This window comes from Polypterus senegalus, chromosome 14 (assembly GCF_016835505.1).
Source record: "Polypterus senegalus isolate Bchr_013 chromosome 14, ASM1683550v1, whole genome shotgun sequence".
Taxonomy (NCBI): Eukaryota; Metazoa; Chordata; class Cladistia; order Polypteriformes; family Polypteridae; genus Polypterus; species Polypterus senegalus.
The window spans coordinates 111,486,638-111,512,877 of record NC_053167.1 but is presented as its reverse complement, the minus strand read 5'-3'; the positions used below and the strand labels follow the sequence as shown (position 1 = coordinate 111,512,877).

Genomic DNA, 26,240 nt, shown 5'->3' with positions numbered 1-26,240 from the left:
TTGTCGCGTAAATATGACGTAACCCATCCTTCGTGAATTGTGGGAGTTGAAGTTTTTCTGGTGTGTTTTCTGAGTTTGATTTTTAAGAGGTGTTAATGGAAATAAAACATTAGAACGTATGGTTCCTGCAGGCTATTCAATCCTACAAACTCGGCAATCCTAGTCAGCTAATTTCCCCAGACTAATGTTGAGTGAAGTTTTGAACATCCTTAAAAAAAACTGCCTACCACATTGCTTGTAGTAGTAGGGTGTTGTACCGTGTTAGCCACTACCACATTGCTTGGTAATTTATTCCACGTCTATGATTTTCGTTTGACGAAAACATTTCTAATATGCGTGCAAAATATGTGTTTCCATCTGGGTACCCATGTTCTAGTTGATTTTAAAATAATAACTGGAATCAGTCTTTCCTTATAACTCATAATTACTGTGTGTATTTCTCCTAACTATAGAAAAGAAGGATGAGGATAAACATATAATTTAAAGATGAAATTCAGTTTATGAGGATATCTCAATGTGTGATACCATAACTACTTTCAATGATGTCTCTAAGGCCCCAGAACCCTGAATTGGGTTACGTGGGTTGGAAAATGGTATGCTATGTTTGAATGATTTAAAGATATTTTCAAACATTTCAAGAAATCTTTTAATCAATTTATATATATATGTAAATGTATATGTAAATTATAATTTGGGTTACCATTTTTATGTATTTCTTGCATTGTGTATTTCAAAATGTATGTAATTCACAAAGGAATACTTGGTTCGAATCCTACCTGGCAGGGAGAAAATTTTTGTTAGTTGTGGTAATCACAACTCAAAGACGCATGATATTCTATATGGGGTTCCACAAGGCTCTATCCTGGGTCCGCTTCTTTTCTCAATCTATATGCTTCCATTAGGTCAGATTATCTCAAGTTACAACGTGAGCTACCACAGCTATGCTGATGACACACAGCTGTACTTATCAGTAGTACCTGATGACTCGACTCTCTCGAATCAATAACAAAATGTCTTACTGGTATTTCTGAATGGATGAATAGTAATTTTCTCAAGTTAAATAAAGAGAAAACTGAAATTTTATTGATTTGGGAAAACGGATTCAGTGAGGTTATCAGAAATAAACTTGACGCATTAGGATTAGAAGTTAAGACGGAAGTAAAAACTTAGGGGTAACCGTTGACTGTAACCTGAATTTTAAATCACATATTCATCAGACCACTAGGACAGCATTTTTTCACTTAAGAAATATAGCAAAAGTTAGACCTCTTATATCATTGAAAGATGCTGAGAAATTAATTCACGCTTTTGTTTTAATTCGATTAGATTACTGTAACGCACTGCTCTCAGGACTACCCAAAAAAGACATAAATCATTTGCAACGAGTGCAGAATGCAGCTGCTAGAATCCTAACTAGGAAAAGAAAATCTGAACACATTTCTCCTGTTTTGATGTCGCTACACTGGTTACCTGTGTCTTTCAGAATTGACTTTAAAATTCTGCTTATAGTTTACAAAGCCTTAAATAATCTTGCTCCATCTTATATATCGGAATGTCTGACACCCTATATTCCAAATCGTAATCTTAGATCATCAAATGAGTGTCTCCTTACAATTCCAAAAGCTAAACTTAAAAGAAGTGGTGAGGCGGCCTTCTGCTGCTATGCACCTAAAATCTGGAATAGCCTGCCGATAGGAATTCGCCAGGCTAATACAGTGGAGCACTTTAAAACACTGCTGAAAACACATTACTTTAATATGGCCTTCTCATAACTTCACTTTATCTTAATCCTGATACTCTGTATGTTCAATTCATCATAATAACTATTCATGGTGGCTCTAAAATCCGTACTGACCCCTACTCTCTCTTCTGTTTCTTTTTCCAGTTTCTCTGTGGTGGCGCCTGCGCCACCACCAACCTACTCAAAGCACCATGATGCCCCAGCATTGATGGACTAAAAGCCAGAAGTCCACGTGATCATCATCATCATCATCAAGTCCTTCCGTGAAAACCATAAATACAAAGAGGACTGTTTTATTTATGTTAGGTAGATTGCCCAGAGGGGACTGGGCGGTCTCATGGCCTGGAATCCCTGCAGATTTTATTTTTTCTCCGGCCGTCTGGAGTTTTTTTTGTTTTTCTGTCCCCTGGCCATTGGACCTTAATCTTATTCTATGTTAATTAATGTTGACTTATTTTATTTTCTTACTGTGTTTCTTATTTTTCTATTCTTCATTATGTAAAGCACTTTGAGCTACATTTTTTGTATGAAAATGTGCTATATAAATAAATGTTGTTGTTGTTCTCCTAGAGGTTAATATTCCCACTCACACTTGACACTGTAGAGCTTCATTACTATAGCAATGTTCAGAAAATAAATGAAAAAAACAAATAATTATGACAGTTGTATTGACCTTGACCTACACCAGAAGAAGTCCACATGCACATGTCCAGACCAACACAATCTCGCCTCTCTGACTTTGTCTCCAAATCAACTGGCCTGAGCTGACCCTCTAATGTACTCATTTCCAATCCTGTCCATCCTCGTCACACCCAATGCAAATCTTAACATCTTTAACTCTGCCACCTCCTTCTCTGCCTCTTGTTTTTTGGTCAGTGCCACCTTCTCCAACCAATATAACATAGCTGGTCTCACTACTGCCCTGTAGACCTTGCCTTTCACTTTTGCTGATACCTGTCTGTCATAAATTATTCCTGACACTTCTCCACCCATTCCACCCTGCCTGCACTCTCTTTTTCACCTCACTTTGAAACTCCCTGTTACTCTGTATTGTTGATCCCAGTGTTTAAACTCATCCACCTTTGCCAACTCTACTCCCTCCATCTTCACCACTCCTCTGACCTCCCTCTCTTTCACACACATGTATTCTGTCTTGTTCCTACAGACCTTCATTCCTCTCCTCTCTAGAGCATATCTCCACCTCTCCAGGGTCTCCTCAACCTGCTCCCTACTCTCACTACAGATCACAACAATGTCATCAGCAAACATCATAGTGCATGGGGACTCCTGTCTAATCTCATCTGTCAACCTGTCCATTACCATTGTAAATAAGAAAGGGCTCAGAGCCGATCCCTGATGTAATCCCACCTTCACGTTGAATGCATCTGTCACTCCTATCGCAGACCTCACCACTGTCACACTTCCCTTGTACATATGCTGTACAACTCTTACATGCTTCTCTGCCACTCCTAACTCCTCATACAATACCACAGCTCCTCTCGAGGCACCCTGTCATATGCTTTCTCCAGGTCCACAAAGACACAATGCAACTCCTTCTGATCTCCTCTATACTTCTCCATCAACACCCTCAAACCAAACATCACATTTGTGGTGCTCTTTCCTGGCATGAAACCATACAAAGTATTGTAGAGAATAAAAACAACTTTATTTGCACTTATGACTGTGTTTGTGTAGTTTTGTCTGGATTTTGGGGAGCAGTCATGCCACCCTGTGATCACAATTTTCATACATTTTTAACCCTGATTAACTTTGTTGACAATAACTTTGGGCTGAACAAATCAATATTCATTCAATGTCAAACTCAACTACAGTATTTCAATTCTGAGCTATAGATGACTGCAAGAATCTAGCATGTTAAAAACTGCCCACGAATGGGGCCCAGTCCATGGAAGGACTGAATAAAACAATATTTAATAATTAATTATTTACAATTGCTACCATTGTACTTTCAAAAGATGGTGTTTTGCATAGGTTCTGCTGATACAAAAATACAGTATTACCAGTATACTGCACATTATCATAACACAGAGCTTCATACAGAGAAAAATAAACTTTACAAAATGTTTAAATATTGTTATAGATAACATAAATTTGCAACATATCACACTGCAAACAGAGGATATTCATAAAAGGTACATGTAGCACCAATCAATACTAGTAACACAAGTAAAACAAGTAGTGTGCAGTTTTTCTTCTAGAAAAGTTTTTGTTTTTTATTTATCATTTCATTCTTTTTCTTGACGATTCCTGCAACCAACCATGACATTTTTCAGCACCACCAGTCCCTACTTCATACATTGAATGTGTGCCAGCCTAGTAATGCTGCAACAAACAACAATCATTTATTTCCTGCATAGCTGAAGATCACACAAGGAATGCCTCTATGGATTTTCATGCCCTGCTTTTGACAACTCCACCACCAGCTTTCTTGCCCAAAGAGAGAGCGAGAGAGAGAGGTTAGGAGCATGTGCTGATGCAGTGCATTGCTGCACCCACCACATGACAAAAAGAAGACCAGAAAATACTCCCAAAACTATTTTGTAGGGGAAAATTTTGAAAAATTTTTAGAAAGGCAATTCAGAGAGAAGTTCCATCCAGGTAGGTTGGGCGTACGATGGATGTCATAAAATGGGGTAAAATACAATACACAAAGCAGAACGCAAGTTATCCTCTTCACAGAGACAGATGGCCAATCTATCATGTCCACCTCAGAAATAAAATACAATGGTACAAACTACTTTGTTCTTGCACAGCACTCCTCACCAAGTGCACACTCTGAATGCTGTGACAAATCTCAAAGCAAAATTCAAGAACAGATTATACCACTCACTAAATATAGAATGATCACATATAAGCATACAGATTTGTTTAAATACATCAAAAACAAAGTAGAAACTAATTAACATAAATGAAATACAATAATATCTGTCCATTGGCTAACTGAAGAACCACAGCTAGATTGTAAGAAAGAAGTCAGACAAGCCAGACACAGTCAGAGTCCTGAAGACCTCTGCCAACTAGCCTCCTTCCCACTACTGGCCATTCTACAGCCAGTGCTGGGCTAGCCAGTCTGATGAAAGGACCCTTCTACCCAATGATTCCAGTGCTCCTTTATCTGAGACAAATTTTCCATGGCAGGCAAACAACTTGGCTGCAGAGCAGTGGCCCCAGGTCCAACATGAGTATACCCAGAAGAGCAAGAAAATAGAGAGGGTTAGTAACAGTTTATAAATATTGTATGTTCATTTTATTGTATATTTCATGACTAATAACTAATAACACAAACACAGCATACATAGATAATCAGTAGCTCTATTCAGGGTATTCAGCCTGAACTTAAAAGCTAAGACAGAAAGGGGACCACTTATCATAGCAGGCAGACTATTTCACAGCTCCAGGACCCTGTAAGTAAAAGCACAACCTCCCACTTTAATTTATTAATCCAACACAGCTGATTCATTACACCACAGATACTAAAAAAGTTATTAGGCCCTGCACATTATACATAATGCAGAGAAATCAAAACTAAAGGAATTTTTAGAACAGAAATAAAAAGAAAAACAGCATTTGAATAATTTATTCTGCATCTGCTATGTGTATACTTATGGACATGCTTTACATTTAAACATTATCAAAATATAATCAAGGCTTATCTAAGACTTCTTGTTTATAAGGAAAAAAAAAGGAATCTGGTCTTGTTTGATTGCGTGGTGCTAGTGGAAAGGTAGTATTAGTGGAAGAATGTTCAATAATAGCAAAGAATTGTGGACCAAAGTGATGGATGCAACAAATTGTAATGTGGTAGTGGAATGAGTAAGGTAAAATTCTTATGTTTGGGTGTTTAATAGTTTAGGCGAAATAAGCTTGGTCTATCTGAACAGGCAGATTAATGACTGAGGGATAAAATCTGTTTGCAAACCTGATCATAGAGCATTGAATGTTACAGTATTGCTTGCTAAATGAAAGGAAAACAAATAGTTTGGTGCTGGCTTGTGTGGAAGGAGAGTGTATCCTTCAGGCATCTCATACATGTTCTGTAAGTATGGGAAAGTGCCTACAGTGATGAGCTGGGCCATTTTGTTTAACTACAACAGAGTTTTGCAGTCCACCACATGGCAGTTGCCAAACCTGAGTATAATACTGATGGGGTGGAAATGGACTTGGCCTGACCTTTCCTTTTACCTAACCTTTTACCTAGTTTATACCCCGCTTACCTGGAGTCTGTTGCCTGGCAATATTTACTGGGCAATGGTCACATAACAGCAGGTTTGGGGTCATATAAAAGTGAGTTTGGATAGTGACTTCACTCTAGGATTTATATTCTTGGCTTTCCAGTGCACACCTTGATTTTGAAAGTTTTTGACCTGATTTGATTTAATATTTGATACTGATTTGGATGTCTACTTTTGGTCTTTTTTGCTCATCTTTGTATTCTGACATTTTCCTGGGTTTTGGACACATTGCCTGCGTCTTTAAGCTCTCCCTGTATTTGACCACCTTCCTGTATTTCATATTTTGTTTTTGAATTAGAGACTTGTTAAATAGATTATCTTTACCATTAACAGGTCTGATACTTTGTGAGCTCGTCTGGATCTTCACGTCACTCTGGGCTTATGTATTTGGTAATTCTTAATTGGGCAATGCACCATAGTATGGACAGATAGCTTGGCTTTACCTACAGAAGAGTTGGCACTGAGAGGTTAGCTGCTTTCACAAGTATTTCTACAGTATGTATTATGATTTGAGTGCACAAAAAATAGCAAAGGGGTATGGGGCCTCTAAAAGACCCATAAACCATGCCAGAGCCTTCCCCACCCTGTCTAGAATAGGCCTCATCTTAGGCAGCCTTATCCTAAACTCAAGTTGGTAGGATTCAGTCTACATAGGCCCAAAATGGGGATCTGATATCAAAATATTATAAATGTTCCAAGAAAAATACAAACATTTACAAAAAATGCCCCACAAGAGAGAGGAACCATACAACCCTCTGGCTTGGAGACAAATGCAACACAAAATCATTATAAATGCTGATATTTATTTGTTAAAATCAAAAGGATAACAAAAATAACCAGAAAGAACACAAAAACAGCCTATAAGGATTTGCCTAAAAGGTAGCTCTTTTCCATATTTCTACAATTTCAGCATTAACACATAAAGTGGACTGGTCAGTCCCACAAAGTGATTCCACAGTGAGGATACAAACTGTAACTTCACCATACTGTGGTGAAGGGTTGTCAGCTTTTTAAGAGGTTGCTAGAGTCAAGATCACCAGACAAAGGGTGTGGCCATCTTCTGCAAAGCCAGGATAGAGGCATAAAGAGAGAAAGAGATAGAGAGGGCAGGCAGGAAATTCATCAGTATGGGAATGCAGGGGCTGCAAGGATGCTAGAAAGTGGTAAGTCCTATGTTTACTGAAGGCAAAGCAACATGCAAGGGAATCAGGATACTGTATAAGAAAAAGATGATTAACCTGTAAGATAAAGTGTAATGCTTTTTTAGGACATTGGGGCAGGTAAGCAAACTACTGGGAGGAATGACTGAATAAGAGTGAGGCCATGCAGTAAATACCAGAGGTGAAAACACTTCCTTGCCAATACAAGGTATATGGTCTTAGAAGAAAACGTAAGGGACTGTGCTGCCCAGTTGAAACAGAGGGCAGATGGGAATTTACCGTGCAGATTTGAACCTTTAATATTATTAGAAGGCGAAAGGACACAGGAGATTGAAAAGCCATTAAAGGGAGATCTAGCTTGCTGTCTCTAAGCAGGAGTGGGTCTAAGATGGGGTATAAAGCCATAGTATAGCCATGGGCAAAATAAGTTCAAAGTCAGGAGCAGAGAAGAGAGTTGGCTCAAATGACAGAATTTAAAGTGGCAAGGTATTGGAAATAAAGAGAGAAAAAAATATATGGGAAGTAAGGCATCAATTCTTTTAAGGTAATACCAAATGGACAGCAGATTTTGATGTATACCTATGCTTTGAATTATCCCTTTTTGTATCGCTCCTTTCAGTATATTTTTGTAATTCATTTGTCTACTTGCTATGTTTCTGAGTGCAAAGGGTTGTCACAAGGGTCTCTTCTAATCACACAATTCAAATCCTTTATTACTAAGCCATGATACATTTAAATAATTTTTTGTTGAGTATTTTATTATTCTTTTAAGGGCTGTTGACTGTCCCAAACATTTAATAGCAATAAATTAACCTCTAGCCTGGTCCAACATTAATTCTTTTAATTTCCAAGAAACTCCAATTTTAAAGTACTTGGTCTCAATGGAATGTCATAGTTGGCTTCAGTACAATAACACACACCTAGTTAGGCAGTAAAACATTACAGCATAAAAGGCAGTGTTGTCTAGTGGATAAGATGTTGGACTTTAAACTACAAAGCCGTTTGGTCAGTCCCTGTGTCCAGCTTACTGTGTGACCCTAAGCAAATAATTTAACCTGCTTATGTTCCAACTGTAGAAAACACATGTAAGTAATTAAACAGTGTCTCCGTAGAATGGTGTTCATTGTGAAAAGGCACTGTACAAAATAATGGTTATTTATTTATTTCTACAAAGTTTTGATGTTCGAATCATTTGAGCTTTTAAGTGGCAAGTATTTCTCTTCCAAGGCAGTAGGCATACAGTTCAACAAAAAAAAAAAATCAATATGCCTATAAACAGATCAAAAAGGTTTTAAAATGAGTGGACACTACTCGGATGAAAGGATGCATTTGATTAAGTGACAGATGGCTGCCTTATTCCAGTGTCACACCCAAATAAAAGCAGTGTATTTGCTTCCTCAAATACAAACTTATGATATCAAATAAGAACCAAACCCATTATCATATTCAAAATATGTTTTTTTAATTTTTTTAAGCTCATCCATGTAAATATCTATTTTTGTGTCTTCTTTTTTCATTATAGTATCATGGAAAAGTGTAACTACTCATGCATCATGCACAACACAAGACCCCGGTGGTTTATCACAGGACAATAACATTTGTGCACCCAGTAATTGACAGTTTAAATGGAACAATTAACCCAGTGTGAACGTATTTAGGATGTATAAAAGCATCTCATGTTGGTTAACTGATGGGAGACAAAGAGTACAGATAAGAGAAAAATGCTCCATGTTCAGTCGGGTTCCTCAGTGGAGTTCGTCAGTGGTCTGTCCTTGAATCATTAATTTTTGTGATTTATATTAATGACATTGACTCCAGTGTAGTTATTAAACTTGTGAAAATACACAGATGACACTAAAATTGACGGAATGGCAGCCACAGAGGAGGCAGCAAAAACAATTAAAGAAGACATGGACAACATTCATGTAATAAAAGTCCAAAGAGCTACACGTGGGCAAAAGGAACATTGATTATAAATACAAGATGGGAGACTACCCTAAAGGAAGCAACTGCTGATAAGGATTTTGTGGTTTATGTTAACACAACATCTTCATTATCTAAGCTATGCAAAGAAGATTTTAAAAAGGCAAATACAATGTTAGGTTATATCAGTGTTTCTCAACCTGTGGGGTGGGCCCCCCTAGGGGGGCACGAAGTAACAAATAAGGGGGGCGCAAAGATGTGAAAAAAAGAAAAATGAATCAAAAATATATAAAAAAAATCTGTTGAAACCAAAACAAATTAACTTAAACTACATTCTGATACTAGAACAATAAATATAGAGTTAGAAAAATGTCGATAAAAGTTAAGTAGGAATAATAAAATATGCATCTATATTTCAAAAAAATGTTAGGGGGTGCGATTAAAACTGTTATGAAAACTTGGGTTAAGAAACGCTAGGTTATATCATAAAAACTGTTGAATATAATTCAGGGGATGTTATGTTCAGACTATATAATGCACTAGTAGTAGTACTACACATTTGGAGTATTGTGTGCAATTCTGGTCACCACTCTACAAGAAAGACATAGCAGCTGTGCCCAAGAGAACAAACAAATGCATCCCTGGACTTAAGGACATGCCATACTCTGACAAAATTAGAGAAATAAAACTGTTCAGTCTTGAGCAGAGGAAATTCCATATCGTTCTAATCCAAGCCTTTAAAATTCTCAAAAGCATTGATAAAATGGATCCATCAGAATTCTTTCAACTTAGCAGAGAATTGTGTACTATAGGACACCAGTGGAAATTAAGGAAAGTGCATTTAAGACTGAAACTAGCAATCACTTTTTTAGGCAAAGGGTTGTAGAAGTCTAGAACAAAATACCAAGACATGTAGTTGAAAAACAAACCTTGATAGCCTTTGAAAAATATCTGGATGAGACAGACAGACAGCTTAGCTATTAACTAAATAAACAAGCTTGATGGACTTAATTCCCGCCTCTTATTGGTCTAATTTCATATGGTCTGTTGTTTTTATAAGAAAATCAAGGTTCCTGAAGATAACACTTGTAGACACAACAGCATTTTACTTCAACATCAAAACTCTTTTTAAAAACACATGGTATTCATTGGAGATGTTTAAAAGAGTCACAATAAAATGCTAAAAAAATAAACAAACCAATTTTAGTCACACATGTAACCTACATTTGGACCCATAAACTGGGCAGGAATAAGTAAGTATGACACATCACCTGTAAAACAAAGGGTAGGCTGTGTGTGTGTGTGTGTGTGTGCACGAAAAGTAAAGATTCCAAAGTGTTTTTTTATTTTCAGAGTGATGCCTTAACAGAACAATTTTTGATTTCCAAAAGAACCATCTACAATGAAGGTTCCAAAGAGAACCTTTATTTATTTGGATCCATACTATCTATTTAAGCTTTGTGTTTTGTCTACATAGTATGTACTTTTCAAAGCCCAAAGAACCAATTTCATATTCAAAGAACCCTTCTAAGAGTGAAATGGTTCCTTGTCAAGGCAACCACAAAACCAACTAAAGTGACATTATGGAATTATTTTTAAGAGTGTAACCTAGATAAATAATGAATGTAGCTAGCTTGAAGACAAAGTGTCATCATCACATGTCCTAATTGGATACTGTTGCCGTACTCAAATCTTTTACCACTACTGAACCAACTAATTATGCCCCCATTTCCTACCATTTACATCAAGAAGCATTCTCCCCATATTTGTCATAAGCAGATTCTGAAAATGAATTAACATTGAATTTTGAAATTATTTCTGTGCAATTGAAATAAAAAAATATGTATTCTTTATTGTAACACTAAAATGTGAATACGTAGATACTGTGGACACATGTTTTTATTTTCCAGTTTCCTCTACTTAATTTTCCAGTACAGAATCGAAGACAGATCTGCTCTGGTAACAGCTGGAGCCAGTTCTGAATAGTCTGCTGATGCTTTTTTGCAGTTATTATTACGTTAATTTAAAAAATACATTTAAAGTTGCATACCATAATAAAATTTCAGCATCGCATATTAGGAAAGATGTTGAGTGGATTTTAAAGAAACGTCAGATATCTTGAAATGAGTTTTAAGCTATTAAAAGCTGAATTGCTATTTAAGATTTTTGAAATTCATTTTGAGATATTCAAATATATCAATATCATGGCTTCCTACATTCATATTTAAAATTCCTGATGAAAGTCCTCCAAATGTTAGTTTGACTTGCCCACTCAAACCCCGGGCGATCGATTCTTGCCTGCTTCCCGCATGGATCGAGCTGAGCGCCACCAGCAGCTGGGTGTATCGCGCATGCGCTCAGGACGCGCTGCCTAATCGAGACAGTGCGGCAGGAAAGCCGCAGCGAGCAGGCGAGAGGCTGAGATTGAATTTGAGGGGAAAAGGAGCAGAAAGAGAACATGGAGAGAAAAGCGACCAGAGATGGGGAATAATGTTTTTAAGATGGAAACCGGATGAATCGCTCGACAGGGCTATCGCGTCTTTTGGCTTTCCGTTGCGTTTACCGCTTGGCACAATTTGGATTCAGGGTTTTTTTCAACGATTTCAAGGCAATGCCGGGGAAAGGATGAAAAATGCAAACGGTTTTGAGTTTTTTTCTTATGTTGCTGCCGCCTCCACTGCTGATTGGGACTGCCTGCTAAACCGGGAACGCATGAAGACAACATTTGTGTCAAATGAGCTAGTTGCGGATGTCTGGCAGAGCAACGTCGTGTGAATCTTCAGCCGAGACAAAACGAAATAAAAACAGCAGCCACACATTTGAAAGATTTTCATCGGCAAGTTTGCCACATTGCATTCAGCTGGAGGAATGTCATCAGCGCCCCGTGCTTGACCAGCAATTGGTGTTTTGAAGGGGGAAAACGTAACGGCAACGTTCGCCATTTCAGAGGTGTTAGTATGGGTGATGCAGCGGACAGCAAGGAAACCAAAAAGACTTTCATCGTCCCGGCCATCAAATCCTTTGATCATTATGATTTTTCCAGGGCTAAAATTGCCTGTACCCTGACATGGCTGGTGGCAAAGGGTTATGGAACCGGTAGGTGGCGTCGTTACTTGCTTTGCATAAAATGCTAGCTTGCAGTAAAATTAAGAGAGAGTGGTAATAAATAAAAGACTACTGTTTGTGGGATGTTTGTGAGCCAGCCTTTCCTAATGAAGTTCGTTTTTTTGGTGGGCGGGAGAGAGGGATTGTACTGAAACAACGATCTTATTTATTCCGCGCTTAATGCTGGCAACAAAACGATTTTGGGGTAGCTGACGAATAAGGCGCGCGGCTATGCACGGGGGCGCGCGTGGCTACATTCTTACTCATTTCGGACAAAAACAGAAAAAATACATCACGTATTTGGCATTTTAATACACATCAAAAAGACAAAATAAAATCAGAATGTTATGATTGTGATTCAATAGTTCTTTTATAACAAGAGAAAATTGCAGAGCACATAAATTCATGAATTGGTAAGAATCCATGGCAATTCCAGACAGGAAAACTGACGTCATATTGCGCGTATGTATCTGAGGCGGTCATTTGTGTTTGAGTGAGAATGACTATTACGTAAGAGCTGGACACATGTCTGCATTTTCTTCCTGTTGCTCATCTAACTGTGCGTGGGAGACCGAAAACGCTTATTTTCCGTTATTTCTGTATAGCTATTTTGGTCCTTATTATGTTCTCTCCAGGGGATCGCCTTCCCCTTCAAATAGATAGATGGGTGGATAAATAGAATTATCTATCTACTTACACGACTATTTGACTTTTTACATGGATTTTAATTATCAGTTTGTCGATGGTCATGTTTACATGTAACCCCAAGGTACGATTTGACAGTAAGCATTTTGAGAAGTGATTTATTACAGAAAGTTATTAATAACACATTCCCCTCTAGTCTACCTTTAGTTCATTCTAGGAAGATATTTCTTTAGCTTGATTTGCATATGTATTTCTGGGCTGAATTTTTCATGTGATTTTATATTAATGCTGAATGGCAAAATGTATGTATTAAAGTGACTGTTTTCTTTTATTGTCTATTTTTCATTGTTATTTTTCTAGTGGAGTTTGGGAGTTTCTAAGAATGATACTTCTCACCCCCATTTTCACCTTTTACAGTTACCATCTCATATTCTTGGATATCTTACTATAGGAAGCAGCATAAATAGAAAGTGTCTAGTAAATACTGTTGGGTATATATAAGGGCCTTGCAATCAGGGATTTTTAGGCCCTATGGTTTCCATAATATTTGCTTTAACACCAACCATTTTAATTAGAAACCAATTAAAGGAATATTGAAGTCATAAATATGGCAACAAAAATAAAAGCTGACCTTTTGGATTGGGTGTATTTCAGGTTTTATTCATATCTAGCGTCAGTGCCTTTTATTTGTGGAGGCTACATGTAATTTCAAAGGGATCAAGTTTTTATTTTTTGTCAATACATATCTGTGTAATATTCCCCTTTTTACTTAAAGGATGGTGCTACGTAAAGTTGCATTGTCCATCCATACAACAGTATGTGATCTGTAGTTCAGTTTTTTGTAAGAATCTGTTCAGCCGTGCCAGGTTATCATTACATCTTTACTGTGCTTGCTTATGGAGACTCTTCGTTTTTAATTTGTGGATTTAGATGTCATATCCCAAGGTCTGTGTGCATTATAGTTACCAGGTCATTAATTGTAAATGGATCTGATCATCATTACTATACATTTGTATGCTAGTTGTTGACTCACTTTGAATTCAGCTGTCCATTTTGATGAAGTATTTGACTAAGAGTTCTTGACTCTTTGTGTATTAAGTTGTCCATCTTCATAGTTTTTTTTTTTTTGTGCAATACATTCACAACAAAACAGAGATTAAGAGATGATACGATTGAAGTGTTTAACGTTCTGAAAGGAATTAGGACAGCTGAGCCCAGTGTACTTTAATATAAATTCTGTAACAAGAACACTGGGTCACATGTAGAAACTTCATACAAAGAACCATAGACAGGTCAGGTTGGGGTGCATATACTGGTACAGCATGTTGTCACTCCCACCACACAACGAAACAGCTTGGGTTCCTGGTTGGCAACCTCCCCAATGCAGATCCGTGGTCCAGCCCCCCTAGGGAAGTGGCCATTATCTGCAGCAGCCAGGTGTTACGTGGGCGTCCCCATGGCCGGGTGTAGCTGCTCGTCCTCAACAATGAGGAACCTGCAAGCTGGATCAGCAGGGCTTATTAACCTTCAAATCTTGACCTAATGTTAGTTTGGACAATCAAGGTAAATAGGATGATCAAGCTTGTTGGGTTGAATGGCCCGTTTTTGTCAAGGTTTTACTAATTTTCTAATGTTCCAACTGATGAACTAAGAACTGGCTGTTTGTCTTTATAGCATTTGCCTGTATTAGATCCAAACTCCTCTATTGTGAAGTCATCCGTACAACTTTTACGTGTTTGTGTTTACAAGTTTTCAATTTATTAATTGTGCATTCATGTGTCCATTTTTATAGGGTGTGTGTACAATAGTTTACTACTTATCAGTTGTAATTTTGGCTGTTCAACTTAATTCATTGTTGTGATCTGATTCTCTTCTTACCACTTGAAAACTTTGTTGTCCAGGTTAATATTGTTTGCTTGTGCCAGATATTTTTTTTTAATTTTTGTGAATTTTTTTCTGGCTGACTCAAATTTGGAAGTTACCTTTATTTTATTGTGTTTGTTTATTTTTTGCTGTGATCACATAAAACATGTTTTTATATATGATTAAATCATCATCTATAGTATTTTACATACTTTGTAACACTTAATACGTTAAGCAGGTTTAGAAAATGGATGGATGGAAGTTTGCTACTTTGTAAGACAGCATAAGTAAGCTTGGTATATTTTTATTATTGTTAGTTAAAGTCTTTTATAGGGAAGAATATTAACTATTGAGTAATAAAATTGAGTTGGCAGTATGTAATGAATAGAGAAATGAAGTCTAAGGTAAATGGATGACAGTTCAGTTTCTGCCCATGACTAAGTGTGTGGTCCTGAGCAATTCACCCACCTGCCCTTGTTGCAGCCGTTAAAAAAATAAAAAAAAAAATCTGTCAACAGTTGTATAGTATGTCTGCATTTGCGAAGTGCCTTGAATTGTTGTTCCCTATAGAAAGTTGCTATAAAAATTAAAGGGTGTTTGTTTGAATATCCATCTATAGTGAAGCACTTCATTAAACTACCTAAGACTGTATTTCCTTGTGCGTGCATTGCAGAAAAGAAGGAGAACTGCAGAAATGAATCCACTTGTGCTTTTTGTGCATATATTATTCAGTTGAAATTTGCCTTGCATACACAGGGCAATGAGAGACTTACTTGCATTTCTCCCACATACAAGTCACAGGAGTATAATACAAAAAAAAAAAATCAATGAATAGCATTGCACAGTGGATATTACAAATACTGATGCTGTTTGTAAGCAGCGTTTTAGTAGCCTAATGACACAAGCATAAAGAATGGCACTGAATCTAGTTGTGAGAGTTCTGATGGTCCTGTATTGTTTTCCAGAATGGAAGGAGAAGAAAAGTGACAGAGCAGGATCGCCAGTCTTTAATAATACTGTTTGCCTTTCTAAGATAGCTTTCTTGTGTTATATGCTGTATGTCCTGTATTGAATGGAGGCATTTGCCAGTATTATTCTGTTATGGTTTCACCACTATCTGTAGTACCCTGTAGGCCTGATCTTAGCAGGTACCATATCGGTTTTATATACAGTCCGTAGAGATGGACTCCTTTGTGCATCAACAGGAATTGGTGAGCACAGACATAGGGTTATCTAAGAAAGTCTTCACTAGCTTGTCTACTGGTTATGCATCTGGTAATGTTGTGGAAAAGAGGCCTGCAGATTTAGACGATTTAATGCTGTATGTTCACTGTCCGCTAATGCTATGCTTATTCTATAGTTTGTAATTTTTTTTTTTTTTTTGCTGTTTCTGTACAGGTGATTAGTTCATGTTGTTTCCAGCAATAACCTTACAAATGTCTCTGTCAATGATGATACTCTGTCTACTGTACTACACTCAATACTAGCAAACGGTCCTTCTTAATTGACTGCCATAATAATCTGGCGATTGTCTCCATCCAGTGTTGTTTTTTTATTTTTAATAACAACTTTTTAAAATTATATTTTTATTGTTTTTAATTCATATACAGAGCTTTGTTAGTACTTAGGCTGGTTATATACTTCCTATGGGGCAAACAAAGCCAGCTAAGAATTAAGAGCAGTTTGCATGATTTGCTTTTAATATGTTTGTGATTTACTTCAGCTCTTCAATGAATGTAACTGACAGAAATGTTATCTTCCCTTTACTGGATGTTAATAAGCCATGCTTTAATAGTCTGCTAGTTTTCATCTGACCTTCGGAGTAACTGCAGAAATAGGCTTCACTGAATGAACATTACAATTTGATCTCCATGGTTTGTACTTTTCTGCTCATCACTCAAATTTGTTTTCTATTAATTTTTTCATGTAACACTCTTTGGGTGGATATAAGCATATAATGAAAAACAGTTCTGAGCCATTTACTCATTATTATAATAATAGAAGAGTACTTTCAGTTTTTCAATATGTAAAAAATGCCATTGCCCCAGTTTATATACAAGAGAGACTGGTAGTGATATTTGCATTCCTGTCCAATCAATGATTCTTGCCTTGCACCCAGTGTAGGCAGGAATAGACTCTTACATCCTGTGACCCTAAATGTGTTATGTACTGTAGATTATACAATGAATAGGATATTGAATTACAGAATTGCTGAATTATGTACTTCTTCACTTTCTCTTTGATCACGTCAGTACGTGTTTGCGGAAATGTACTTTCCTCAGCTGAAAGCATAAATCAATTTCCAAGTGTGCTTGTTTGCTGGAATTTAGATAATAGAGACAAATGCTTTCGACAGTTCCTTCAGTTAAAAATATGTATAGACCACCCTTGATTTTAAAAGGCCAAGGGTACTCTTTCTTGCTGGACAAATAGTTTTCCATTCCATTGAAGACAAGGGTAGCTATCCAACCAAAAATACAAATAGTATTTGGAAGTGATGTATGAATCCAAAACGTTCTAAATATTCTACAATATAAAGCCATTTTCAGTGTACTGTTATACTGATTGTGCACCTTTTGAAATTTTCAGTATTGCACAAATGGTAAGTAATGCACATTTAGACACTTTTAACTTTAGTATATAAATGTGACAGCCCAAATTATGATTAGTAAGCATTATAAATTCACTAAGAGCTTGGTGTTCACTTTAAGAAAATTTCATTATTCACCTCTATCATGTTGCAATGAAGCCTCTGCACAGATTATTTGAAGATTCAGTAAAATGGAGCATGGTTATAGCTGTCAAAATCTAACGGTGCTCTCCCTCAGGTTACTGCGTTGAGTATTTTGTTGTGCATAAATGCTTATGAATGTATTGTAAAAGGAATGTATACTTGGTTTAATAATTACTGTTCATTTATTATTAAATTTGCTTTACCTAAATGGTATATTGGGCTAGAAGCTATCACAAAAGATGTGAGTGCAATGCAAGAACCAAACTTGAACTAGATGCTATTCCATTGCAGGTCATACTTGCATGCTCACTTACAACCATACAGAGTCAATAGACCTTGTCACTGACTATGTGGGATCTGCACATTCTCCTCTTATTTCCTTTTTATTGACTTGGTACACCAGTTATCTCCCACATATAAAAATATTTAGGGCAGTTTTAGATTCACATTTAGGCTTGTGTTGGGTGTGTGTGTGGAACCCTGTCTCAGTATGGCTTTTCCCAAGTGCCCTTGTATTGCTAGAATAAACCCCAGGTATTTGCATTTTTGAACTGAAAAAAGCAATTTAAGAAAATGAATGAATTGATTTATTTAAAAGTCAGTAAAGCCATTGCTTTTAAGTATAGTTTTGTACATTCTGCTGTGAGGTCAACAGAAGCAATCAAGTGATTAAAAATCTGCTTTAACATTAATATTTTAGTTTTTATTATATTTTTGTAGGATTATTATATAAAATACTTGCCTAGTAGCTTATGCTTTTTACATCATATATGTTGGCTAAATCTATACTAATAAAAGGCAAAGCCCTCACTCACTCACTCACTCACTCACTCACTGACTCACTCACTGACTCATCACTAATTCTCCAACTTCCCGTGTGGGTGGAAGGCTGAAATTTGGCAGGTTCATTCCTTACAGCTTCCTTACAAAAGTTGGGCAGGTTTTATATCGAAATTCTACGCGTAATGGTCATAACTGGAAGCAGTTTTCTCCATTTACTGTAATGGAGATGAGCTTCAACGCCGTGGGGCGGAGTTTAGTGTGACATCATCACGCCTCCCACGTAATCACGCAGTACATAGAAAACCAGGAAGACCTCAAAAAGCGCTCAAGAAAACATGCATTATATAATTGAGAAGGCAGCTAAACAATAAGAAGCGGCGAGTGACATATACAACCATATTCATGAGTTCTGCTACTGAAACAAAGCACGATGTAAACCTACACTTTAAATTAAGTTCATAGACAGGCTGCGCTGGCGTTTGTAATTTAGTGCCTGCCCATATAAGGCCGTCCGTCAGCGGCAATCCAATAGCAAACTGCCACGGTAAATATTCACGGGTGAAGGACTGTGCTTATGGAGAGGAAGATGAGATGGTCAGGGTGGTGTTTGACACAAACTCAGCGAAACTGCGAGAGAAAGTTTTAAGTGCCAGGACTAAGGTAACATTAAATAAAGCTATGGACATAGCAGAGATGGCACCAGCACAGCTGGGAACCTTCGATGCATGTACACCGAGTGGCTCACGTGAACTGACGAGTGCACAGATAAAAGCAACAGTTCCAAAGAGCGCTGAACAAAACCGAATTACACAATTGAAAAGGCAGCAAAAATATGAAGCGCCTGATAAGCATATTCATAAATGCAGCTACTGTGGAAACAAAGCACACGGTGGAAAAAGTCAATGTCCCGCTAAAGGAAGACAGTGTAAAAACCCGTGCATGCAGTGTGTCAGGTCTCAGATAAAGAAGAAGACGAGCTGTTTATTGATGCAGTAAGAAACGAATCGATGAATGAAACCTGTCATCTTTACAACGATTGACAAACACGGAATGTAACTTGAACACAACACATCCTACAAATACGAACCTGATTGAAAGAAATAATGATAAACAAATCCTTGATGACAGCAACACTCAGTAACACTCACAAAACAAATACTGTATATTGACAGTCATGTTACGTTATTTTTAAAATGTTCCCTTTTCTTTTCTACCTTTTTAACACACTACTTCTCCGCTATGATACGCTGGTATATATATATATATATATATATATAACCCGATCTACATACTCGAATAATGGATACTTTATTCGCCATCAATGATTGTTTTGGTAAAGCCATACTCAGTGTATTCATTAGATGAACGGTAAAAAAGTAAGAGCGAGGGGAGGATGACTATTGAGGCATGCAGGCTGTAGTGCGCGATCACATTTGAAAAAATATATCTTTTCAAGTTCTATTTAGTCCATATGTGTCAAACTGAAGGGCCGCGGGCCACATCCGCCCGCGTGTAATTATATCAGGCCCGCGAGATCATTTTATATACTGTATTATTGTTATTAAAGCCCGGTATATGAAGCGCTGGTAACACAATAAACTACAGATCCCATAATGCAGCGCTTCAGCTGCCTTGCCAACACTTACGCGTTAATCAAGTCTACCTTATGATGCTGCAAGTTATTGCGAAGCTAGAGTTATTGCGCACTGAGTTTGCACGGCGCTTTGGTGACTTTGAAGAACAAAAAAAGTCCGTCTACATGCGGCTCGAACCTTGTGCATGTTTGGTAGCACATATCTGTGTGAGAAGCTCTTCTCAGTGATAAAGACTAACAAAACAGCACACAGGAGTCGCCTCACTGATGAGCACCTGCAATCCATCCTGAGAATCTCCACAACACAGAACCTCACACCAAACAGAAACGAACTTGTGGCCAAAAAGATGCCAGGCGTCCAGCTCTAAAATGACATATGAGCAAAGACAACTGAATGATTTGATTTGTTATTGCACGTAAGAGCGGAGTCAACCGTTTTAACAAACAGCGTATTGCACTGATCTGAAATAGCTGTGTGTGTATATATGTAGATATGTATGTATATGTATATATATGTTTATATATGTGTGTGTGTATGTATGTATATGTGTGTATATATGTGTGTGTATATATGTAGATATATATGTATGTATATATGTGTATATGTATAGATATGACAACAACACTCATCACTCACAACAGTGACAAAACAATTACATTGACAATCAGGTTACGTTATTTTTAAAATGTTTCCTTTTCTTTTCATTGCTTCTTTAACACACTACTTCTCGCTGCTGGTATTTTGCTAATCAAAAATAAACTGTATGCTTCATACTGCAGAGACAATGTAAGGTACACTTATTATAGGTTTACATGCCCTGGCAGAATTTGTAAGATGTGTACCGTACTTTAAAGAAAAGATGACGAATCAGGCAAAACACATTTAATTTATTTTTAATGGAATCCAAATTAAACTATAAGTCATCACAGAATAGCACATTCATTAAACAAAGCTAGTAATAAGGAAAATAATGAGATTGTCCCTGTTCAAAAGTTTACACACTTTTATTTCTTAATACTGTGTATTGTCCCCTTTAACATCAATTATGGCATGCATTCTTTTGTGATATTTCTGGCTGGATGAGGCCCTTGATTTTTTTCAGGTGGTAGAGCTGCCCATTCTTATTGGCAAAAAGCATCTGTGTCCCATATATTCTTGGGTTGTCTTGCATGAACTGCACATTTGAGATTTCCCCAAAGTGGCTCAATGATATTCACTTTTTTCTGTTGTAGCCACTGAAAGATCAACTTGGCATAGTGTTTTGGATCATTGTCATTTTGGACGGTCCAAGTGTGTCCCATGCAGAGCTTCTGTACTGATGAATGCAAGTTGTCCTCCAATATTTTTTGGTAACATGATGCATTCATCTTGCCATCAATTTTCTTTAAGTTACCTGTGCTGTTGTAGGTCAAACACCCCTGAAACATCTGAGATCCAAATCCATGCTTCACAGTAGGGATGGTGTATTTTTCTTCATTGGCCTTGTTGTCTCCAAACATAGCATTTATGGTTGTGACCACAAAGTTCAATATTGGTCTTATCAATCCAAAGGACAATGTTCCAGAAGTTTTGAGGCTTGTCTAGATGCTGTTTGGCATATTGTAAGCAGGCTGTTTTGTGGCGTTGGCACAGTAAATGCTTTTTTCTTGCAACTCAACCGTGTAGCCCATTTTTGTTAAAGTACCTCCTTATTTTACATCTTGAAACAGTAACACCACTTGTTTTCAGAAAAGCCAGTATTTCAGCTGAAGTAGCTTGTGTTTTTTTCTTGGCATCACAACAAATGATCTTGGCAGTTATGGCTGAAATCTTGGTTGGTCTAGTTTACCATGGCTTGGTAACAACGGAACCCTTAACATTTTACTTTTTTATCAGAGCTTGAACATTACTAACAGGTATTTTTAGATCTCTGGATAACTTTTTATATCCCTTTCATGATTTGCACAATTCAATAACCTTTTCTGTCAGGTCCTTTGACAGTCCTTTTTGCTTTCCCCATGGCTCAGTATCCCACAAAGTCAGTGCAGCTCTGCATTAATTTTATTGACTATTTATACACAGACACTGATTATAATCAAAGAAGTTACTGGTGTGGCCATTCTCCCTTAATTACCCTTAATTTGAACCTGTGTATCTCACTTTGTGTGTGTATATTATCAGCCCCACCATTCAAGCGTATAGAAACTATTGATCAGGCCCATTTGGGTGATTTCAGTTCTCATTTTGATTTAAAAAGGGAACACACAATTATGTGATAATAAATAGCTTTGTCTGAGCACACTCCCTAATTTAAAGGAAAGCTTTGTGCGCGATTACTTACATTTTTCAAACAATGGCCAAATTCTGCAAGGGTATGTAAACTTATGCTCACATAAGTATACACAACCTTATTTAGAAGAGTGTGGTCTCAGCAGTTGACAAAGTTGACATCTGTGCCACAGCAGACAGTTGGAAAAACTGTCTCATTGTGTGCTATGAAATAATGGCTATTGTGTCTATGAGGAGTGCATGAAAAAACTTTTTTATAACCTTTGGTTAATAATTTTATAAACATTTTACAACATCCTTTTTAAAGGATATGGTAGTGAAAGCATTTTGCAGATTTAAGCATACATATGCAACAAAAGCATTTTAAAGGTGGCAGCAGTGGAAGTATACCTAAATATAATATTTCTTAAACCATTTATATCCATATGATATTTTCTTCTCCATGTGATTCTTTCTAATGAGTATGTGTTGTTGTATGTGAGTATGCATATATAAGTTTGCCTAGCTACAGTTATGCCCCAAACAAGTTCTTGCGTTGTACTTGACATCACTTTAAAATTGTATCCTTCATCAATGCTATGAAATGGAACGTAGTTTGTATAAAAAATGGGTGGACTGATGTATATATTGTGCACATGTAATACATCATTCTTAGAGTTAGTTCAGAGTCTAAGAGTCTTGCAGCTTTATTGTTTTTATAATAGTTTTGAATATTAATGATAATCATACATTGAGGGGAAATACATCTGTAAATGCATTATTTTGCTTTGACAGATTTTTTTTTCTCTGTGTTAATTTTAGTGCTGTACTTGAGTTGCTTGGAACAGGATTTCCTGGTGTAACTAATGCACACTTGTGGAAAGCTGACTTTGAAGTCTTTTATAGTATTAAAATGCTAATCCTTTGGAGCTATCCTGAAGATAGAGTCCAGGACTGGGGCATCCTAGTCTAAAAACCATACAACCACCTCCTGATGCACTTTAACACCAGGCCATACTTATGTGCACACCTCATGCATGAGCAGGAGTCTCTCCTCTTTGACTAATGAGGAGTTTTGATTTTTAACCAAAGTGGTCCCGTGCCGTGGAAAGGTATAGTCCTCCCCCTTCTAGACTTCTATGAATTGATTGTTATCCTCATTGAATCTTCCACATTCCAAAGGCACTAGTGGAGTTGTGTTTCTTTTCCTCTAACACGAGTAACCAGGTGAAAATATGCTAAGCATGGTTTATTTCCATCACCTTCTTTCAGGTTACTGGAATGCTTCATGAAATTTCATGGTTCACATGGTTCCTGCTTTGTCTTAAAAAGCTGTTCTGATGAGGATACAGTTGCTACACTACTTTTGCAAGCCTTACTTGCATTACTGTGCAAAATGCAGACCCAAATGTACTGGACCAAGAGGGCCCATTCATACCTAAATATTTTTCTGGTGTTTTAACGCTAGATCATTCTTAAACCATCAGAATTAAAAGTTATTGGCCATTATTTTCAGGGACACTATTTACATTTGAGCATTTTATCTGGGAGCAGTTAAAAAAAAAACCCATGGCATTTTGTAGTGGTTTCAACCAAACTCTTGTTCCATTGAAATGACTGGTAATGCTTGTAAAATGCTGGTTTAAAAAAAAAAACAAAAAGCAACAACAAAGTATATTGCAGCAATGTCAGCTAATATCTATGTCTTTACAAAAAAAAAAGTGAAAACTCATCAGAACATGCAGAATACTCCATGCATCTCAGTCAAAATATGTTCTTGAAGGCCTTGAAGGAGTGAGACAGATGAAACTTTTTATATGCTTAAATCTGCATACATTAAAGATTATAAATATATCGTTACATAATTAAGTACAACCATGAGAAGAAATATATGACATCCACCTAGTATGATTTAACATTAAAAAACCTAAATTGAATTAGTAAACAATATCATAATGACACTATCACATATCACTACACTTACATACTTATCAACTTCTTTGTGCAATTCTGTAATTTTTCAGGTTGCTGCCTGAGTTCTTCATAGAAGGTCCACAATTGTTTTCTAAACCCCTTTGCTGCAGAATAGGGGAAACCCAATATCTGAACTCACAGCATGGATGAAATCTGTTCTTCAGTACTGTGATCCTCCTCTCTTCTTCTTCTTCTTTCGGCGTACTGTGATTGCCAGGATAAAAAGCACTAAAGTCATTGAATATATTCTGGAGACACAAGAATCTCCTCACAGCACTAGGACAACTCCCAACCCACAAAATGGTGATGTGAAATTGTGTCAGTATTATTTTCCCTGTAATAAACATCTGAAAATGCTGGATAATGCTTGAAAACCACCAAAAAATGTAGATAACATGCCAAACAAGAACTGGAAATTCACAGCGCTCGAATGTGAATGGGCCCTAAAAAAGTATAAGCACCCTTTGCTGTTTTGTTTATGAGACTAATCAATGTTCTGTATAAAGGATTATTTCACTCTCAAAAATGCTTTCCTAGCATGTGCATACAGGTCATATTGTGAGAACTAGAATTTTGTCTGAATTGAGAGCCACATAATACAGATCTCAATTTTAAATTCAAGAAATTGATTACATGTGTCTTTTTACACTTTACATAATAAGGGAAAAATCCAGTCTATATTGGATTAAGTCTAAACTGGATCAAAGAAGAATGGACAAAGTAATTAATCAGTGAGTATTGAGTGGTGAACCTCTGTGGGGCATGTGATGAATGGTGCCTCTAACTTGACCTTCTACATTTTAAATAGGCTGTGGCTTAAATGATTCATATTTTAATAAAGAGTATTGATTCATACATTCATTCTGAATTCATAATTGTGTGCATAAATGTCCTAAGTGTGACATGCTTTAATAAACATGACTGGGTCATAACCGTTTATTTCTACAAACCTTTAGCTGTGGTATCATGAATAATTCAAACTGATACATTAACGAAGCATTGCTAGGATTTTTTTTTTTTTAAATAATTTTTTCTCACGGCTATTTGCATAAGAGACACACCTAATTATTGCGTTTGCAAAGTATTCTTGTTAATCTCTGTTTTTATTATGTGTAAGATTTATATCGTAGCCCAGGCACCCTGTGTATACAATATACTGATCTTTTTTTTATATTGTCCATACTATTGTACTAATCATTCTTAAAATTTCTCTTGAGGAATTTTTAGACTACTTTATACTTTTTTTTTTTTTTTCTTATGGGGATGAAGTCAAGATGGAAATTCTAACAACAAATAAGTCTTGGCTTGCCTAAAGAGGCCTGTAAAACTCTGATAATTACTAAGCTGTGTACCTTTTTATTTTTAATTGTTCTCTTAGCTGTTAGAACTCTTTTCAGACACCAGTGGTCTCTTTATTTTTTTTTGACTGCATTTAAAACACAACAACAAAAAAATAAAAGCAGTGCTAATGTTAGTCACACATTTAGGTGATGCCAACAGGCCATAGTTATAGTCGCCTCAAGACAGTTTCTTTCCTTGCTGTTGAGTTCCATGTTTGTATTTTGCCTGAGCATCTGTTTTGGTAAAAGAAGAAATTAATAAGCTTAATAAGACATTTGTGAATTTACTAATGAAAGTCAACAGCAAAAAATATACTCTATAAATAATATACTCAACAATGAAATTCCCAATTTGTAAACAGTGTTACAGTATTTACACTTTCCATTTTCTTATCCATTTTTAGAGTTACGAGGTGATAGAAGTTATTCCAAGGGAAGTGGGTTCAGGGCAGGAATCAGTTTTAGAGGGAGCACCATTGCATGTATGGCACACACTCATGAACCCATAATTCCTTATACTGTATGAGGCCAATAGATGGAGCACCAATGCATGTAGTGTACACTCATGCACTCGTACTTGCTTATGTTGTATGAGGCCAATTTATAGTGACTTGTTAACATAACATGAATGTGTATGGATCAAAATTGGAGTATCCATCATGTTCTGTTATTTAATGTTACAATACACCTTCTGTATATCCTTTCCTTTGGAATATTTTATATTTAAAGAGTAGCTACTTATGAGAATAATTAATTGTAAAGTTTGGACAAAATTAAATATCTATGGTTGGTCGCACCGTAATATTATTTGCAAATTAACAGTTTTCTGTTAACATTTATTTATTATTTTATAAAAGGTCATAACTTCCTGTATTCA

The 26,240-nt window shown here is 36.7% G+C and overlaps 1 protein-coding gene across 7 annotated transcripts in view; it reads left to right on the top strand.

Moving 5' to 3' along the window:
• The first annotated feature begins 11,418 nt into the window (after window positions 1-11,418).
• The window catches only part of camsap2a (calmodulin regulated spectrin-associated protein family, member 2a), a 200,446-nt gene continuing 185,624 nt past the window's right edge, over window positions 11,419-26,240 (top strand). For 3 of the 7 annotated variants that reach the window (XM_039735967.1, XM_039735966.1, XM_039735961.1), the window contains exon 1: window positions 11,420-12,173. In XM_039735967.1, coding sequence (XP_039591901.1) covers window positions 12,035-12,173 — 139 coding nt within the window. In that variant the 5' untranslated portion in view covers window positions 11,420-12,034. Of the gene's footprint in view, window positions 12,174-26,240 lie in introns of all 7 variants that reach the window. The other 4 variants (XM_039735968.1, XM_039735963.1, XM_039735965.1 and 1 more) reach the window with 2 other exon arrangements.